Source organism: Agelaius tricolor, unplaced genomic scaffold, assembly GCF_023055355.1.
Source record: "Agelaius tricolor isolate 1412-34295 unplaced genomic scaffold, bAgeTri1.0.p SCAF_9, whole genome shotgun sequence".
In the NCBI taxonomy this organism is placed as follows: domain Eukaryota; kingdom Metazoa; phylum Chordata; class Aves; order Passeriformes; family Icteridae; genus Agelaius; species Agelaius tricolor.
In genome coordinates, this window is record NW_027269269.1 from 14,499,486 (window position 1) to 14,517,082 (window position 17,597).

The 17,597-nt window shown below is 37.6% G+C and overlaps 1 protein-coding gene across 1 annotated transcript in view; it reads right to left on the reverse strand.

Moving 5' to 3' along the window:
* Positions 1–750: 750 nt before the first annotated feature.
* The window catches only part of TMEM135 (transmembrane protein 135), a 157,010-nt gene continuing 140,163 nt past the window's right edge, over positions 751–17,597 (reverse strand). The window contains exons 9-15 of the mRNA XM_071432810.1: positions 15,552–15,621; positions 11,483–11,650; positions 8,740–8,803; positions 7,970–8,046; positions 6,300–6,398; positions 4,712–4,779; positions 751–3,165 (exon numbers count right to left, since the gene is read on the reverse strand). Of these exons, the coding sequence (XP_071288911.1) occupies positions 3,033–3,165; positions 4,712–4,779; positions 6,300–6,398; positions 7,970–8,046; positions 8,740–8,803; positions 11,483–11,650; positions 15,552–15,621 (679 nt within the window). The 3' untranslated portion in view covers positions 751–3,032. The remainder of the gene's footprint in view (positions 3,166–4,711; positions 4,780–6,299; positions 6,399–7,969; positions 8,047–8,739; positions 8,804–11,482; positions 11,651–15,551; positions 15,622–17,597) is intronic.

Consider the following 17,597-nt stretch of genomic DNA (forward strand, 5'->3'; position numbering starts at 1 on the left):
TCAGAGGAAGAATACATCCTTCTCTACAGGACCCCCTGCACCAACAGAACCACACCTGACACTTCAGGAGGACTGCAGCCACATTTCCAATTGGACTGCCACCAACACCCTGACCCACAGGGTGTCAGGTTGGGTTCCGACTCTGTCAGTGTTGTTCTAGTGTACTGCATGGTTTATTTTATCTTTTTATTTTTTCTTCCCTATTAAAGAACTGTTATTTCCTGCTCCCATATTTTTTGCCTGAGAGCCCCTTAATTTAAAATTTATAGCAATTCAGAGGGGTGGGGAGGGTTTACATTCTCCATTGCAGGGGAGGCTCCTGCCTTCCTTAGCAGACTCCTGTCTTTCCAAACCAAGACACTCTTCACTGACATTGCATTAAGACTTTATTTTGCAACAAATTTAAATGCATGGTCACATTCCCGGCATTCCTTCACCACCAGGAATCACTTCCAGGGCTAATGCCTGCAAACTGAAGAAGAGTCCTCTGGATTAGATATAGAAAGAAGCTTTTTACAAGGAGGGTGGTGAGGCACTGCCCAGAGAGATGGTGGATGCCCCATCCCTGGAAACATGCAAGGCCAGGTTAGATGGGCTCTGAGCAACCTGGTCTAGTGGAAGGTGTCCCTGCCCATGGCAGGGAGCTTTAGAACTAGATGGCCTTTCCTTCCAACCCAAACCATTGTATGATCCTATGACTTCATTTCACTTACAACTCCAGAGAGCTTATTAACAACGTGGCCAAAAAAGTCACTTTTTAAAGCAGCAACTGTTTATTATTGGGAAGAACATTAGGACTTTATTTTATTTTTCTCTTACATATATTCAATTTGAATAAAAATAATTTAAAAATTTTTAATTTCTCTTTATATTACATGAAAATAACTTGAAACAACTGTGAATTTTGGAAGCAAGAAACATAGACAAAACTGTTATTTAGCTGCTGAGATGTAGTTCCTGGATTTTTTTTCCCAAAAAAACCCCTCAAATAGCGAAACAATCACAATTGTCATTCCAGTGGAGAAACTTAATCCATCCATAAAATATCTTTAAGTTTGAGAATGGTATATTGTTACACTAGAAAGTATTCATAATATATTGTGTGAGTTCTAATATACCACCTAAAATATATAACTTCTCAGACTTTACAAGGTCAAATACTTTAGACCATATTCCAGTGGAAAAACACTACAAATCTCTTACAATCCTTTTAAAGTTCTTGTTCAATTAACTTTTCTTTCCTTTTGAGGAATTCTAATATAATTCCAAGCAACAAAATACTGTATACAAACTAGCTTGCAGAACTTTAGTCACACTAAATGGACAACCACTGTTTAAAAGGATGAAGCACCTTTAGTAACAGTGACGATACATCACTGTTAGTGTAGCTGATGAAGAAGCAGATTTTGTGCACAAATTTGTAAAATTATCAAGACAATAAATTTGATAAAAATGTATATTTGATAGTATATTCAATAGTAAGAAATTCAGCTAATTGGAATTAAAATATGGTTATGGCTGGGGTAAGATTACAGTGTTACAAGACAAAGAGTCTACTAATTACTCCAGTTCATATTATCTGAAAAAAACTTCCAATAAAACACTGATTTCTTCTTTTTTCTTTTTGTTTTTAAAATACATGCAAACCTACTGCCATTTCCCTGGCTCATCTCGCTTCTTTTCCATTTTTTCAGTTGAATGTGAATATAGTTCATCTTCTCATTAACTTCTAGGGTAATGAACACCATTCAGCACCACCTGAATGGGTTATAATTAAAAAAGCTCAAAAAAGCAAAGGAAAAAAAAGCAATTAGCATGTCAAGGTTTCACTTTGGAACACAAATCTGCAGAAATATGTACTATAAAAATGAGATGGACTTTGTGTAGGTAGTTATTTGCATTGAGTACCATATAAAATTTAATGTAACTGTGCCAGTCGTGAGTCCGATAGCCTGGTGGAAAACCACTCTTCACCAATAACAAGGAAAAAAGACTATCAATCTGATTGTCAAAACTGTTCTCTCCAACAGTCTAACCTCAGGGGTCAGTTCTCTTCCAAAGAAATGCTTGAAATGCTGGCTGGTGCTGCAGCCCAACAAACAATCCAATGCCATCTAAGGTGACAACGTCAAACCCTTTCAAAAATAAACATTTTGCTTCAGTATATTTTATCTGGGGAGAGGGGAGGCGGGTGGGTGTTTTGCTTTGTTTTGTTTTGTTCTTGGCTTTTTTATTTTTGTAACTGTCTGCTGTTTCCAGCACCATCTCAGAGGCTGGAATGTTTCATTCCTTCCTCTGCCAGCTGCATCCTTTTCCACTTGGCAGATGCTGACCACCACACCCGCCGCTCCTCGGCGCACAGCAGCCACCAGAACCACCTTCTTGTTTTCCTTGCCTGTTATCTGTGTCATCAGAGGAATTTACAGCCCTGGAATGTGATTTCTGAATCAATATGCGTTTTCTTTTCCTAAGGAATGCCTTATTTTGCAACCACAGCTGTGAAAAAATACCCTAATTTTAACTAATGAGGGGGTGGTGGCTCTTTTGAGACAAATCAGTGACGCAATTTGAAAAACCAGGGAGGCATTTTCACCAGACTGCAATCTTTTTAAGATCAGGTAAAATTTTGGACCCAAACTATGCCAATTGTCTTCATTTCTAAATTAAGAATTACTTTTAGTTTTACCAAGAAATATTCTACTGGTATGAACTATGGAATTTTTGAAATTATGAAGCATATTTATGTTTTACTTCTCTAAATATATTACTCATTTGTTTAATTCATTCAGGATTCTACCATACTGTCAACCAACTATAGCAATCCAGAAATGTTTTCTGCTTATGGAAGGGGCTTAATCATTAAGCCACACCTCCCTGCAAAGCTTCAGTATTTCTGATTGGTAAAAAGCTTTTCTCATTGAAGTAATACTGAAGTGGAGCCCTAGTCCTCCTCCATATATACGACTGTCAAGTTAATTAACTTTTCAGGACAAAATGCTGATCACATTCAATGTCGAGCCACACTGTCGTGTTCAAGACAGCTCCAGTGGTAGCTCTGGTGGCACAACTGTGTATCTTGGGTCAAGTTTAGGTGTGAAATCCTTGAAGTTCTTAGATGCTTCAGTACCAAACACATCTAAAACTTTCCTATTCATGAGAGCAAACCTGAAAAAGAAAAGACAAGAAAGTATGAATGCATGACTCACTTACTTATGAAAAATAAAATTATTTCATGTCATGAAAGTTTACCAAAATCTCTGACATATAGGCTTCAGCCTGCACTGTTAAGATATTGAAAGTTTTTCACCTCAGGCAATAACGATTTCTTATAAAAAATTGCATTTGAAAAATGTGGCTAATATTGTTTGTGTTAGTGTACTTCAAAAATGCAACTTATGAAAAAGGGGAAGGGTCCCCTTTTACTTTCAATTCCACAAAAAAAAAGGTCAAACCAAAATATACTACTGTTCTCTCTCACTTCAGAGCAAACTGTGGCCCTGCCTGCCCAAGTCTGGATGCCAATTTTCTGGGTGTTACAACCTATTTCCATTTTGTTGTTCTTCACAACTATGGAATGAAAAGCGTATGAAATATCAAAAGAAATTGCCTTTATGGAGAGAGTGTCAAAATTACTATTAGAGGGATTTACTTCAGATAAAATAAATGAGCAGAATAGAATTTGTATTCCTTCCTCTCCTTCAATTAAGGCAAGCTTAGGATTAGTACAAAATGAAAAAATGCAGCCAAAATTGGACATCTGTGCTGACATCATTCCCTGTATCATGTTTGTATGGCCTCAGAGGCTGCCTGAGGACTGCCTCCAGGCATCCCAAGGAAGCTTCCCACTAAATCTTGCAATGTATTCAATCACCTCGTATGCTGTGTGTGTGCCACAGGGAGTGTAGGTTTAACATGCTCCAGGGACTGACCTCTGATTTCACTTCTATTTTTACAGCCTGGAGAGCTCGTTGTCATGAGAAACATTACCTTTTATAACCCCATTCATAAACTGATCAAGATTTGGATGCCTTGTTCCTGCCACACACTGCATCAGTATAACAGTGTACACTTCACTAAACTGTATTTTTGTAAGTCAGTTACAGCAAGATGTCTTTTTAAAAGAAAGTTTTTTAGATTCCTGCAGCAAAGAGGAAAAACATCCACTATGATATTACAGTGCATATTTATGATTATGATCAGTGAAAATTTTTCATTAGCTTTCCAAGAAAAAAAACCCCTTTCCCAACTGAAACAGTTTAAAAAAAAGTACTGAAACTTTCAAGTATTCTTAGGAGATATTCTGACATTTCCAGTAATGCTTTTAAACCCATAATAATACCATGTTATCAATCACTGTACATACTGATTTCTTCAACAGTCATTTACTGGATTCTTCATATTCCAATAGAACTTGAAAGCATCCCACCCTCCATAGGGTGGGCTAAAAAGGCTTCTAGTAAAATACTCATCTGCTAAATAGTCTTCACTAGAGCAGTTTGCTCCTGTCATTACACTAAACCCAGCAATGTCAGTCCAGAAGAACTTCAAGAACTTCAAGGGTACTGGAAACCACTTGAAAAGCAAAGTAAATCCACAGGAAGTTAGCCCTCATGTACTTGTAGCACTCTGCTGCTGGCAGTGAATAACACAGAAAGCTGAGTGTGATCAATGACAGGTTTGGACAAGTCAGAACACACCCCTGAGTACATACCTGCCCCTTGTTAGTCGTAAAAGAAATTTCCAGTATGAAGGTCTCAGGTTCTGAACTTCCATGACAGCCTGCAAGGAGAGGATTCTGTCAGAGCCAGCTGACAGTGTCAGGCAAAAGCTTCATCTGCTACATTAGGTAGCCAAAATCAGCAAAAGGATTGTTATGGAACTCATTTTTACTGCTCTCTGCTGAATTCAATGCTTGTCTGACCATCACCAGCACAGACAAATATTCCCAGAATACAGTATTTTACCATTGGTGACAATTAACTTACATCTCATCGCAGAGAAAGCAACAACAATCATTATTCCTGTGTACGTGACTCTGGACTGGTGGATGCCAAATTTACCTCCTACTTAATCCCCTACCCATTCTGCATTTTGTGATCCACCATTTCTTGTAGTCATATTTATATTTCATGCTACATTGTCTTAAATAATGTCATACATTCAAAATCCATGTCTTCTCTCTATTCTATTACTTTTCTAGGTCACTTAGAAATATAGAGAATAACAAACATCTCAGCGTAGATCCTTTTTCTAATTTCTCCTTCCTTCCTCCTGCTAAACCTAGCAATTTGTTTCTAGTCTTAGATTAGTTTTCCAATTAGTTATTAAGTAACCAAAAAAACCTTCTTTTCTCACATGAACTTTTTGTCTGTTAGTCTCACGCAGTTGTCCCTGTCAAGAGTATTTTGGAGACCTTCAGGCACATCCCAAGCACCAAAATATCAATTCACTTTGATACTAGACTTAGAGCTATTCCCAAGTACATGGGAAGAATGAGGAGGAGGAGTGTCTCTTAAACGTCCTGTTAAGCACAAGACTGCAGAAGATTGCTTTAGGGTCATTTTATATTCTCTTTATTGGGGGATAAAGAGAAAAATACAAAAAATGCAAAAAATGCAAAAAATACAAATGCAAAAAATACAAATAGTTATGGAGGTCCAGAGAATATGTAGTTCATGCAGGGATGTTTCAGCAGAAGGTTTAGAAACGGTGAGATGTAGTAGAATAGTAGAGCTATTTGGGTAGCACTGAAAAGTTGATTTTCTAGCTGATGCAGACAATAAAAGGACTGAGGTTCAAGGCATGTAGCTAACTTGAGAATTACAAAAAATGGTACTACTGCTTGTGTCAAATGGAGCACTTCAGTGTTTTTACTACTTCTGCAGATTTTTTCAATTAGGCAATATTAATTTAAGTGAGTGGAAACTTTCAGTTGATTTAAAAAAACATAAAATATTGTATTATACTGTTTGCCTACTTGAAAAACTGCCCTTTCACATGCTCATGGAAGTTCATACATTAATGTTCATCTTCCGGGTGAGTGCATTTAAGATTCTTTCCAAAGAATTCAATGTTTTGTAAAATGTATTCAGCTGTAAGCAAAGGAGAAACTGAGTCCTAGGATTGACCTTCCCCCAGTGACACTCAAAACCAGGATGCAGGAGGCCCAGGATGCAGGAGCACGATGCTGTGAATCACTACATCTCACCATCTTTTCTACAGAACTATCTCCCTGTTCTCCTCTTTTCATTCAACATTTGATGTAAAGAATTTCATGCTGTGTTAGAGAACATACTTACTGCCTGAAAGCATATCGATGTAGAAATGGCATAGATGATGCTGTCTGCATGAGGAAAATAGGGAACCTTCCCTGCTTCAATGCCTTTGAAGTATATAGTCTATAAAAATAAACAAAAAATGTTGAATGCAACAAAATTACTTTTTTATTTTACCTTTAAAAAAAAAACATGCCGACTTTATATTTTTTTATATGCCCATAAATGTGATGTTGATTAAAATAGATTATAGATGTTGCACAAGATCAATCTAATAAGAAGCTATTACTGCACAGAACAGGACTAGCAACAGCTTGGGTGTTACAGAACCTAAACATAAAAAGGGAAAGTTTGCTCCGTTAAATTCTTCATTTTAAAAAATCAAAAGAACAATGCAATAACTATTCCAACAAAGTGAATATTCACTGTTCTTAAACAGCTTGAAATCACATACTTTACTTTCTGAGAAAACATGTACAGTTTATTTTCCTGAGCACAGCCTGACCTTGCAAAGCAGCACACGCCTCTTTGGTCAGTTACCCTTGGCTTGCATAAGATGATAAAAGTAGTAAAAAAAAAAAAAAAAAGAAAGAACACACAGCGCTTTTCTTATTTCACCATAGCCAAGATGTTTCAAAGTCCACAGAAAAGCATCAGCAATACAAGATAATACTGGTTTTTTACAACTGGAGTTCTAAAAGTCATTATGGATAACTCAGATTTGCCTTTATATGACCAACTGCCTTCAGAGCTCGGTCTGGGATAACCAGGAGGAGGAACAGAGACTATCTTCCCTTTTTACATTTCATTTTATGTGTAACAAAAAAAAAAGTTTCTTCTTTTTATGTTCTTTAAAACTAATTCTGCTCTGGTAATGGAGGTGGATAATTATCACTAGAGAACAAGGCCTTCAAGTTCTGCAGGAGAAATATGTGATTCAGGTATGATGCATTGTGAAAGAACCTTATCAACTCATTCCAGTGGTGGTGTTGGGGAATTAACCATGACTAAGTCTCAATTTTCTGGAAAAATCACAGTCAGAAATCAAATGCTGGTTAGAAAAGTATAATCAACATACCCAAACTCTGTAACTATTTTTTTTTCCTGGGCTCCTAATTTTAACAAGTTCAGAGAAATAATTCAAGCTTGAAGAATAGTAATCGGAACAAAGTTCATTCCAAAGCTGGGAATTCAATCAGCTGTAGTACAGTGACAAACAACTTCAGCTATAGACCAAAATGTAAGCTATTTTGAGTTATCTTAGACTGTTGAATGCCAAAGTAAGGGAACAAAGGCAGGAAGTTAAGCTGCAGCTTTTGGCAATAAATCTGCAATTAAAGACTAGGTCTGATTTATGTTTCTGGCAGAAAAGACATTCTTGGAACTTTCTGATTTAAAAAATCTGCAAAAACTACAAAGCAAAGGGTTGTCAGGAGATTAAAAAAATTTGTGGAGAATATACATGAAGACCAGTGGATAAAGGACATTTAAAATTAGTCAAAGAAAAGAAAGTAAGAAAGACATGAGACCACATGGCAGCATTGCCTCTTGGCATACATGTAGTGAAACACCATCACCATACAACTTTGTATTTTACTGGAATTGCCTGATAAAACCCCTGACGTTAATTTTCTTTTCTTCTGCCTTGAAAAATAGATGAAATGAAGACCTCCTTTAGGAGGATAATAACTTACCTCTACTAATTTAGACACCAGATACATAGAGATAGTTGTACTTTTGTAAAACATCATAGAAATTCCTGCTAGACACCCTGTAACAATTAGAAAAGCATTGTTAAGGTTGTGGTTTGCGTTGTTAAGGTCACCGTTGTGTGTCAGCCCAACAAACACTGCACAGGACTATTTATTTCTGCTGCTACAGACAGCACAGTTCAGTGATGTTTTTTTGCTGCTCAAATATGGTTTGTAGCACTAAAAAGAGAAAGTCTCAGAAAGCTGAAACAAATCTGTACTCAGGAGCACACTGTCAAATTTCTCTGGTTTCTATGGGATGAGAGATCTCTGTGGTTCCAACATGTGACAGATGCACATGAGGGAAGGGCCTCACCCTTCATTTACACATTTAATGGTAAAAACATCTTTCTTTGGACCCAGTGGAGCTCAATGTGTATTCTGTGGAATACGGAAGAGTGAGTACTTTCATCTCACATGTCTACAGCTGCAAATTAAAGGACAAGTTTATATTTATGCACACCGTAATATACTGTCCTTGGAGCTGACCATAAACTCCACATTTGACTGAATTTGCCTTACAATTTTAATTGCAACTCTTTCCTTGACACTACTTGAAACATCACTGTCACTTTGACACAACCTTGATGTACACAGGAATAGGAACAAAGTCCTATTTTCATCACAGAAGTCTGAAAATGGAATGGGAGGACAGACAAGAGGAATACTTGCAGAGTCCCAACACATACAACACAAACTTTCCATGGACTCACCAGCTACAAGTGCATGAAGCTCATCATCAAGGTTTCGGACCCAGCGCAGGAAGCAACTTGTACCCTGCAGGTGAACAGAATGCAAGCTTAGCCCTACTTATTTCTTATAACACACAGACTGTAGCTATTCCTTATAAGCTAGTCATATAGCACACAGTATGAATTAAGAATGTAGTGTGATAATACCCATAATCACAGAATCATAAAATGGTTTGGGTTGGAAGAGACCTTAAAGATCACCTCGTTCCATCTCCCATAGGCTGGGACACCTTCCACTACACCAGGTTGCTCAGAGCCCCATCCAGCCTGGCCTTGAACACTTCCAGGGATAATGTATTCTTCTTCTTCTTGGTAAGGTTGTTACAATAAAAGGCAATTTACTTGATAAGTGAGCAGGCAAACTTTCCCATGTTTTGAGTCTTGTAAGAGAAATGTAAAAATCCCATTGTAATTTCTTAAGAGCTGTAGAAACTTTTATTATTGAGACATGTTAGGTCTGATTAGGTAATCTTTACCACATCAAAAAACACTAAATTACATCAACAAAACCACAAGAAATCAACAAAACTGAAGAACAAGCTTTTTAAAAGCACTGGTGATACTAAAGTCCAGAGAGCTGGACATAGTACCCGTAACATTTCAGTGTCTTAAATTTACAATTTACTGCTGCCATTTCTTTCAAAACTGGAGTTAGATTAAATTAAATTTGTCTAATTAATCTAATTAGTCAAATTAATCTTATTTGAATTCCAATCTAATACCAAAGCTAATCTTGAATTCATATCATCCTCATTTGCTGTACCTGCTAGACTCTTTCCCATGATAAAGGTTTTTTTCAACTACATACCAAACCTCGAGAGATTTTTTTCATGCATCCAATAAATTCCGGAACTAGGAAAACACATTAATCTAAAAAAGTAGAACTGCATATCCCTTGGATCCAAAACACACCAAGCATTTAATTTTTTTTTTGCCATGGTCCAATTTTTTTGAGTGACTAGAATTTTTGCTGCCCTACTTGCCTATTTAGACTGAAAGAAAAATAAAATGTAACCAAAATTTGTGTAAGTTATGAAATGCAAACAATAACATATAGTAGATCATAGAATTGGAGGATCATTTAGCCTGGAAAGGGCATTTAAGATCGATTCCAACTGTTAACCTAGTGTCCACCAAGTCCACCACTAAACCACATCCCTGAGTGCCAAGTCCACACACCTTTTGAACGCTTCCAGAGATGGCAATTCCACCACTTCCCTGGCTATCCTTTTGCAGTGCCTGACAACCCTTTAAGTGAAGGAAGATTTCCTACTATCGAATCTAAACCTCCCCTGGGAACCTCGAGGCCAATTCCTCTTGTCCTGTCGCTACCTGGGAGAGGGGACTGACCTACACCTGGCTGCAGCCTCCTTCCAGGCAGTTGTAGAGAGTGATAAGGTCACCCCTGAGCCTCCTTTTCTCCAGGCTAAACTCCCAGCTCCCTCAGCTGTTCCTCACCAGACTTGTGCTCCAGAGCCTTCCCCAGCTCCATTTCCCTTCTCTGGACACACTCCAGCCCCTCAATGTCCTTCTTGTAGTGAGGGACCCAGAACTGAGCACAGGACACAAGGTGTGGCCTCACCAGTGCTGAGTACATACTTAAAAAATAGTAAAAAAAGGTCAGAATATGTCACCCTCATTTTATGAGTATCCACTGGGCTGAATTGCACCTCTCAATTAAAGCTTTTAAACACATCAAAATAATTTTAGCTTTTGCAATTTAATTTCTTTTCTTCTCTAAAGGCTTTTTTCTTAACGTTTAAGAAAAAATTTAATTTTCAAGTAAACTCTGAAAAGTTTACTAAATTTTTTCATAGCAAAGTGCACTCATTTGCACTTTGCTATGAAAAAATTTAGACTCTGTAACCTACAAATTATTGTCTCAATTTAATTACCAATCAAGTGAAACGCTGTTTTACTTACGTTTAAGACCTCCTTTTTTATTTTTAGGTAAATAACATTTACCCTGAAATAATACCGCATGATCTTGAATTTGCAGAACAAATAAAGAGGTAGCTGGAAAATGCCATGTGATTAAGAATACAAAAGTGCAAAAGACACTTCAGCACTGCACTGTGCTGAAGTGCTACTCTGCATTAGGGCAGGTGCTTTGCCACATTCTCTTTTGGCATAAATAAACATAAATTGATTAATTCCAACAATGCTGTATGAATGCATATCAGTTCACAATCTGTCATCTTATAATGGGGTAGAAAGGATACGCTTCCAAGCAGTAAGTGCAATATCTCCTCATACATGCTGTATGTTCTGCAGTCTCCTGCTATTCAGTGTCAAGTAAGAATTCCAGATATGTGAACCAACAAAATCTGCACATGGCTTCTCTCTGGCAGCACAGAGGCTACTGCAGTCACTACTTGTGCCTGCATGAAAATGCTTTTGTGTAGCAGCAAATCCCTCTGAAATCTGAATTCACTTTTTCTGAAGTACTCTCTATCTCCTGATCTTGAAAACAAGCTGCAAAATCCATCAGGTTTATTTAGAAATTACAGAAAAAACACACAGAATGGAAGAACAGCTTTCTATTTACAATTTGATTACTGCAATAGTATAAAATTTGTCAGTAACATGCTGTAGGAAACAGCACCGGTACCATTAAGCAGCTTGACTTTTTAGCTCTTTGTGATATTTTGAAAAGTGAAATAAAAACCAGAGCATTTGTCATTTCTGTATGCTACAAACTTACTTTGTATATACTGACAAAAGATCCCAGAAAAGCTCCAAGCTGGAAATTTTCCTTGTTGTAGAAGAGGGAAAGTAGCCGTGATGGCTGTGTAAGCAGATGCCGGAAGGTTGAAGGAATCCGAAGGCAACACTGGATCAGGTAACCAATGCTAAACATCCTAATGAAGCCCTAGAGAAAAGAAATAGAGATCTTGTGGTAAGAAACCACAAATTCTGGAAAAGGAAAAGCCAAAGCTTCTACAGAAGGTTTTATTTTTGACATCAAATAGTTTAAAACCCACTCTGAAGGTAATATGTAAACACATAAATGTATTCTACCCCCACCTTCAAACACAAGAGTTTTCTTTTTCCCAGTTACCCTGTAAAATAGCAAATGCAGTAAAATCACAGACAATTGACTCTTCTTTAATTTCTGTGAATTTCTGAAAGGTCTCAAGAAAAAGTCTTCTATTCTACTCCAAAATTTTGTCCTTTGCAATAATCCTGATGACTTCATTTCTAGCTTACTGACCAGCTTTTAACCACATATGGGTTTATAGAGGTTTATAGAGGAAAGCAATGCAGTGGAAAAAAATGAACGCTTCTGTACTCAAATGTCTCAAGAAAACAGTAAGGAGGAAAAAGTCCACCAAAAATAAAATTCAGAAAGTGTGAGAATTAGAAGTTAACCCTGGTGGCTTGGCACATGCTCACAGACCTTTCCTCAGCCAAACATGAGGTTGTGGGATGCCTGCAGCAAGGCAGGGAAAGGGAGAAACTGGAAGGGACTTCTTAAGCAGAGCTACTGAGAAGGGATAAAATGGGTTCCAAAGAATTTACTTACTATTCCACCTTGGATAAGGACCTGTTTTCTTTTTTAACAAGACACAAAACCAGACTCAACTTTTTTTCCAAATTATTCTCCCCAGTTTCTTCTAACTTTCTCCAATGCTTCCTACCATTATTCTTACCCTAAGGTGAACCTTTTTGAATAATTCTGAAAAAATTTTACCCAGTTTTTGTCTGGAAGACTCTTTATGTGAAAACCATTTCTGCACTCACCTGCAAATAAGGCAGGCACCAATTACAGGGACACAATTCCAGTGACAAGGAAATCTGGCAGAGGGTTTGACTGAGCAACCTTTCAAACTCAGAAACTCAAACCATTTTTTGCCTCCTAAAGAACTTTATAATGCATCATAAAGCTCATAAAAAATTATTGTGGTTATATCCAGTAATAAACTCTTCCTGAAGCAATTACTCTTCTTGCTACTCAAGAAGTGGTTTATGAGAATCAAGTGGAAGAAAATAAGTCATCCAACAATACAACAGCATATTTTATTTGATTGAAAAAATTCCATTCCTTAATTCCAATTAAAAAAAAAAAGAAGGAGAAAATGTCCTAAACCCAGCAGTGATGAACAAAGCCCAAAACAAGAAACAACAGAATGGTGTGTTTAATGTTTTTACCAAGCAAAGGTGAATTCGGTGGGGTGAAGAAACATTTAAATTACAACTGGCTAAATCCTCAAACACATCCCTGATTTTATTCCTATTAGTTACCAAATTAGAAGTGCTGAACCGCAGGATTGAGGTTTAGTGTTGATGCCCATGAAATACCAAGTATTGTGCAAAATATCTCTATTTAGCTCATTACTTCAACCAGGTGAAATCATATCACACCTACAGGTGTTTTTTCACAGTCACAGGAAGCATTATATCTTATAATCCATGTACAGTATTGTAACCTTTATCTTCCATAAAAAGACATCCAATAAAAATGGATGTAGTACACAGCAGAGCATATGCAGGGCACTGTAATAAACACAAGTGAGCAAAGAAAACTCTGCTAAGAGCCATTTCTCCACAGAGATTTTGAGTTGGAGCTCAGATCAGCCAGAAGCAGTAGCACAGTGTAATGACATATCCCCAGAATTTGTTGAATAAACCTTTCTGCTTTTGAGAAACAAATTTCTTAATACATTCAAGATACTTGCTATAACTCAAATTCAGAAGAGCACATGTGCATATAAACAGAGTTCAGAAACATACCATAAATTCAGTCAACCTGTTGCAATATATGAGGAATTAGTTAAGATAGTTAAAATCAATTAATTAAGATATTCAATGTTTATTCTGGGTATATAGTAGCCCACGTTCCTTCAAGAGACAGAACTTTGAAACTACAATCATAAAAATTATCTCAGAGAAGTCATGGATACCCCATTCCTGGAACTGCTCAAGCTCAGCTTGGATGGGGCTTTGAGTAACCTGGTATAGTGGAAGGTGTCCCTCCCCATAGGAGGGGGGCTGGAATGCTTTAAGGTCCCTTCCAACTCAAACCATTGTATGATCCTACAACCTTCTTTGAGGTCACCCTAGTCACCAGTAAATTTGGAGAGTTATCTGGTCCTGTATGCAGCACCAGCAGAAGAAACAGACAACTGGACTTGTAGTGCTGGCTAATGGCTCCTCACTGTAAACAAGCAAAATCCTAAAGAGGAAAAATATTGTTCCACTGCTTCTGTCACAGCTCTTTTCAGACACTTACAAGAACAAAGCATTTCAAGTATTTAAAGTTTGAAGGGAAGTCAATGAACTCAGGTGGTATGGCGCTACTGAATGTTACATCACGTAAAAGCCATGATGCTGTCAATGAGCTAATGTGCATTTAAATGTGAAGGAGAAGAAGAGCATGCAAATGGCAGTTAAAGCACAGATGTATTAATGAGAAGAAAACTTGTTCGAGGGTAAGGGAAAACTGAGGGGAAGTTTTGGCAATAAGCAGCTCATCACATCGTTATCAGGTTTGACAGCTCCATTACAGAAAAGGAATTGTAAAAACATGCTCAAATCGTGTCAGCTGACAGTTGTTACTGATCAACTCCAGGAACAGTCATAGAACTGAACTTTGAGAATTTTGTATCTTTTAAAAATATAAATATAAATACATAATTTTTTTTTTTCACTCATGTTTTAATTTAAATAAAGTCACAGAACAGTCAGGAAATTGGAGGATCTGACTGCCACTTGAGCAATATCTTCCTCACTAGGTTATTGTAGTCATGAATAATTTACATCAAAATACTGAAGAGAACAGGTCCAAGAATGAAATATATTTCAAATGCACAACTGTCTTCTCTAAAGAGAGAACAGCCTTATAAAAATTTATTTTTAAAATTTACTTTTTGTCACGTCAAGTCTTTACTCAGCTTTATTATCAGTTAGGTTTTTTCCTTCCCTCATTCTATTTAAGGATATATACAACAAAACAAAATTATGCTGAATCAATAAGTGAAAAAGTTGTGTATTCCTGAATATCCACCTTCCTCCCCATCCTCGGGTTCCTTTAACATTTTAAAAAGTTATTTTTGAAAGTAATATGCATTAAAAGCATCTGAAGATACTCAAATACATTTTTGCTGCTCCATATATAAAACCTGTTAAGGGATTGGGATCTTCTGGAGCCTTACCAACTCCCAAAACAGGCATAGCAGGTGGTACCACCTGTGCCAACCCAACGCCAGCTAATACAAATTTCTGCACAGTAATTCTCTGAAAAAAAATGCACCGATCACATTAATAATGGAGGATGAATTATACCACCAGAGATAAACAGCTCTTCCTGGGCGTAGCAACTGTGACCAATCTCTCATTACCCCAAGCCCTTAAAATAAACGACTGGAGAAGCGCACCCGGTGCCCAGCAGCGACGTTCCAGAGCCGTGCAGCTGCACGGGAACCAGGGCTGCCTGCCACAGCAGCACATTCCAGGTGCTTTATTTAGGGGGGACTCACAAGTGGGCTCAGCCATGAAGTGCATCACATAGTTAAACAAGTTCCTTGCTTGCTAGGCCATTTTTTCCCACACATTTTATGTTACTCATTCACTACAGCTAATCTGAAAGACCAGAGAACTTTAACCTCACCGCCGCCCCGTCCTAAATTGAGAAAATCTGTTTTCTGGCTTGTCACATTTTCAATAGAAAAGAATGAGTAACAGGCTCATTTCTCACTTCCTAAGCATATGCTTTTCCTGACTTTTACCCCTTCTTTGCCAGTGTTTGTCAATCCAACTTTTTCTGCACTTACTTTAATACAGTATGAGATGCAATTATCTCCATAGTGTTTACAGCATCTATGCCTTGGGCCATGTTTGCACCTGCAAAAAGCATAATGAAACACATATTAACTCATAGCTGTTTTCAGCAACAAGAGACTTCATAAATTTTTCTTGCCTAAAAATACATAAAGTGCTATTTGCCCAGCACTCATTCTCCCCATTACCCACTGAAGGGCACTGTGAACTTTTATGATGCAATAAAAGGACAATAAAAACTAACAATACTTTAGTTGTACACCAAGAAAAAAGTGTCTGCACACTTATTTGGATCCAACCTCTTGCCATGCTACACATAAAATGCTAAATTAAAGAACAAATTTTCTGCCGTGGTCAACAAGGAGAAGTGATGTGACCTCTCCTGGTTTGTCTCTGCTCCATGGTTCTGGAAGGATATTTGAGCAAGCATCTGTTGCCTGTGTCCTTTCATCTTTCACACCACTGTAAGGGTCACTGAAAGGCAATACAGATCATACTAATGCACACCCTGTGAGCCTTCTCTCAATTACAAGCCTCGCACTTTTGGGCTATTTCTTCTGCAGTGTAGATTTTTATGTAGCTCTTCCTTTGGACTGAGAATTTGACCTTGAGTGTTTAAAACAGACTGGCTTGGGCTGGTGGGATGTGTGGATTGCACAGTTTCTAGCCCTGCATTATGTAGAATTAAAATAAGTAATTTATACTGGGTCTGAACATTGTATTTTGCTATATCCAAGTATTTAAGATTTAATGTAAAATGAATTACACAATTTATATACTATGTCAAATATCTTGGAAGTTTTGAATTGTGTACTATAAAGTCTAATGGCCATAAATCATCTGTGAGGTCAGTTTATGTAGCAAAATTGTAATGAGAATGTTATCAGGTTACAGGCATTTAGACTCAATTATATTGAAAAGAACCATATGGAAGAGAAACCAGTGAGAGCATAAAACCTCCATATTGAAAGTTTGCTGAATGTCTGAGTTGGGAGTTTCAAACCTTAAAAAAATTGTTCTTCTCCATCTTCAATCCTTGTATTTAACCAACAACAGAAGAGCAATGAACTACCTCTAGCAAACTGAGTCACACATATTTAAGACAAAACAGGCACAAGCAATTGAGGTAAAAGCATTTGATTATGGCTGGAGGTGTCTTTTCCTTGTAGGTCTTTTGCTGTCTAATACAGTCATGCCTGAAAAACCACTGATGACTTCCCTCACCTTTTTCAAATAAAACCCACAGCAAATCATAGGAAGTCACCATGTGATGGGGATCAATTCATGTTTGTTCATCATCTGAGCAAGTAAAACAAACCACTACTTTGAGTAGTAGTTTATTTTTTTTGAGTAGTAGTTTGGAAGACTCCCTCCTGCATGAGAGCAGGTAGAGATTTGGTCATAAAACTGCTCTAGAAGAGGTCAGCAGAAGTGAAGATTCACAGGTGTCACCTGAATATACCCCCAACCCATTTTTGATTCCATCTTCCCTGTAAACACATGACTCTCTGAGGTATCCAGTGTGCATGAAGCAGAGGAATCAGTCATAGCAGAAGTAAGTCATATGTTCAGTCTGAACATATCAGACTGAAAAGCTCACTGCTCTCCCTTCTTTAAGCTCATAAAAGAGAGTGAATTGGATCCTGTAGAGAGGGGGACACCCACCTTGCCTAACTTCAGATGTCTAGATCCGACCTCGTGTAAAAGAGTTTTAGACTCACTCTTTGCTTTGCAATTTCCTATCTCCAGACAGCAGAGGCAGCCCAGGTGCCATCAATCCTCTTTTTAGGTAGTTCTCCTTTATGCAATACAGGGGTGTAGGTCCCCCAAAAGACTATGTTACAGTCACTTATGGTGACATAAGTAAGATCTACTGCTGTGCAATTTTTCTCCTTCATAGTACCACTAGTTCCAGCAGAACTATGCCATGAACTCATTTTGCTGAAAACTGCAGAAAGAGCAACACCATCCTGCACTCATCATGGGCTGAATTTGCTCTCCCTTGTTAGACAACTGCATGTTGCAAGTTCATACAGGTC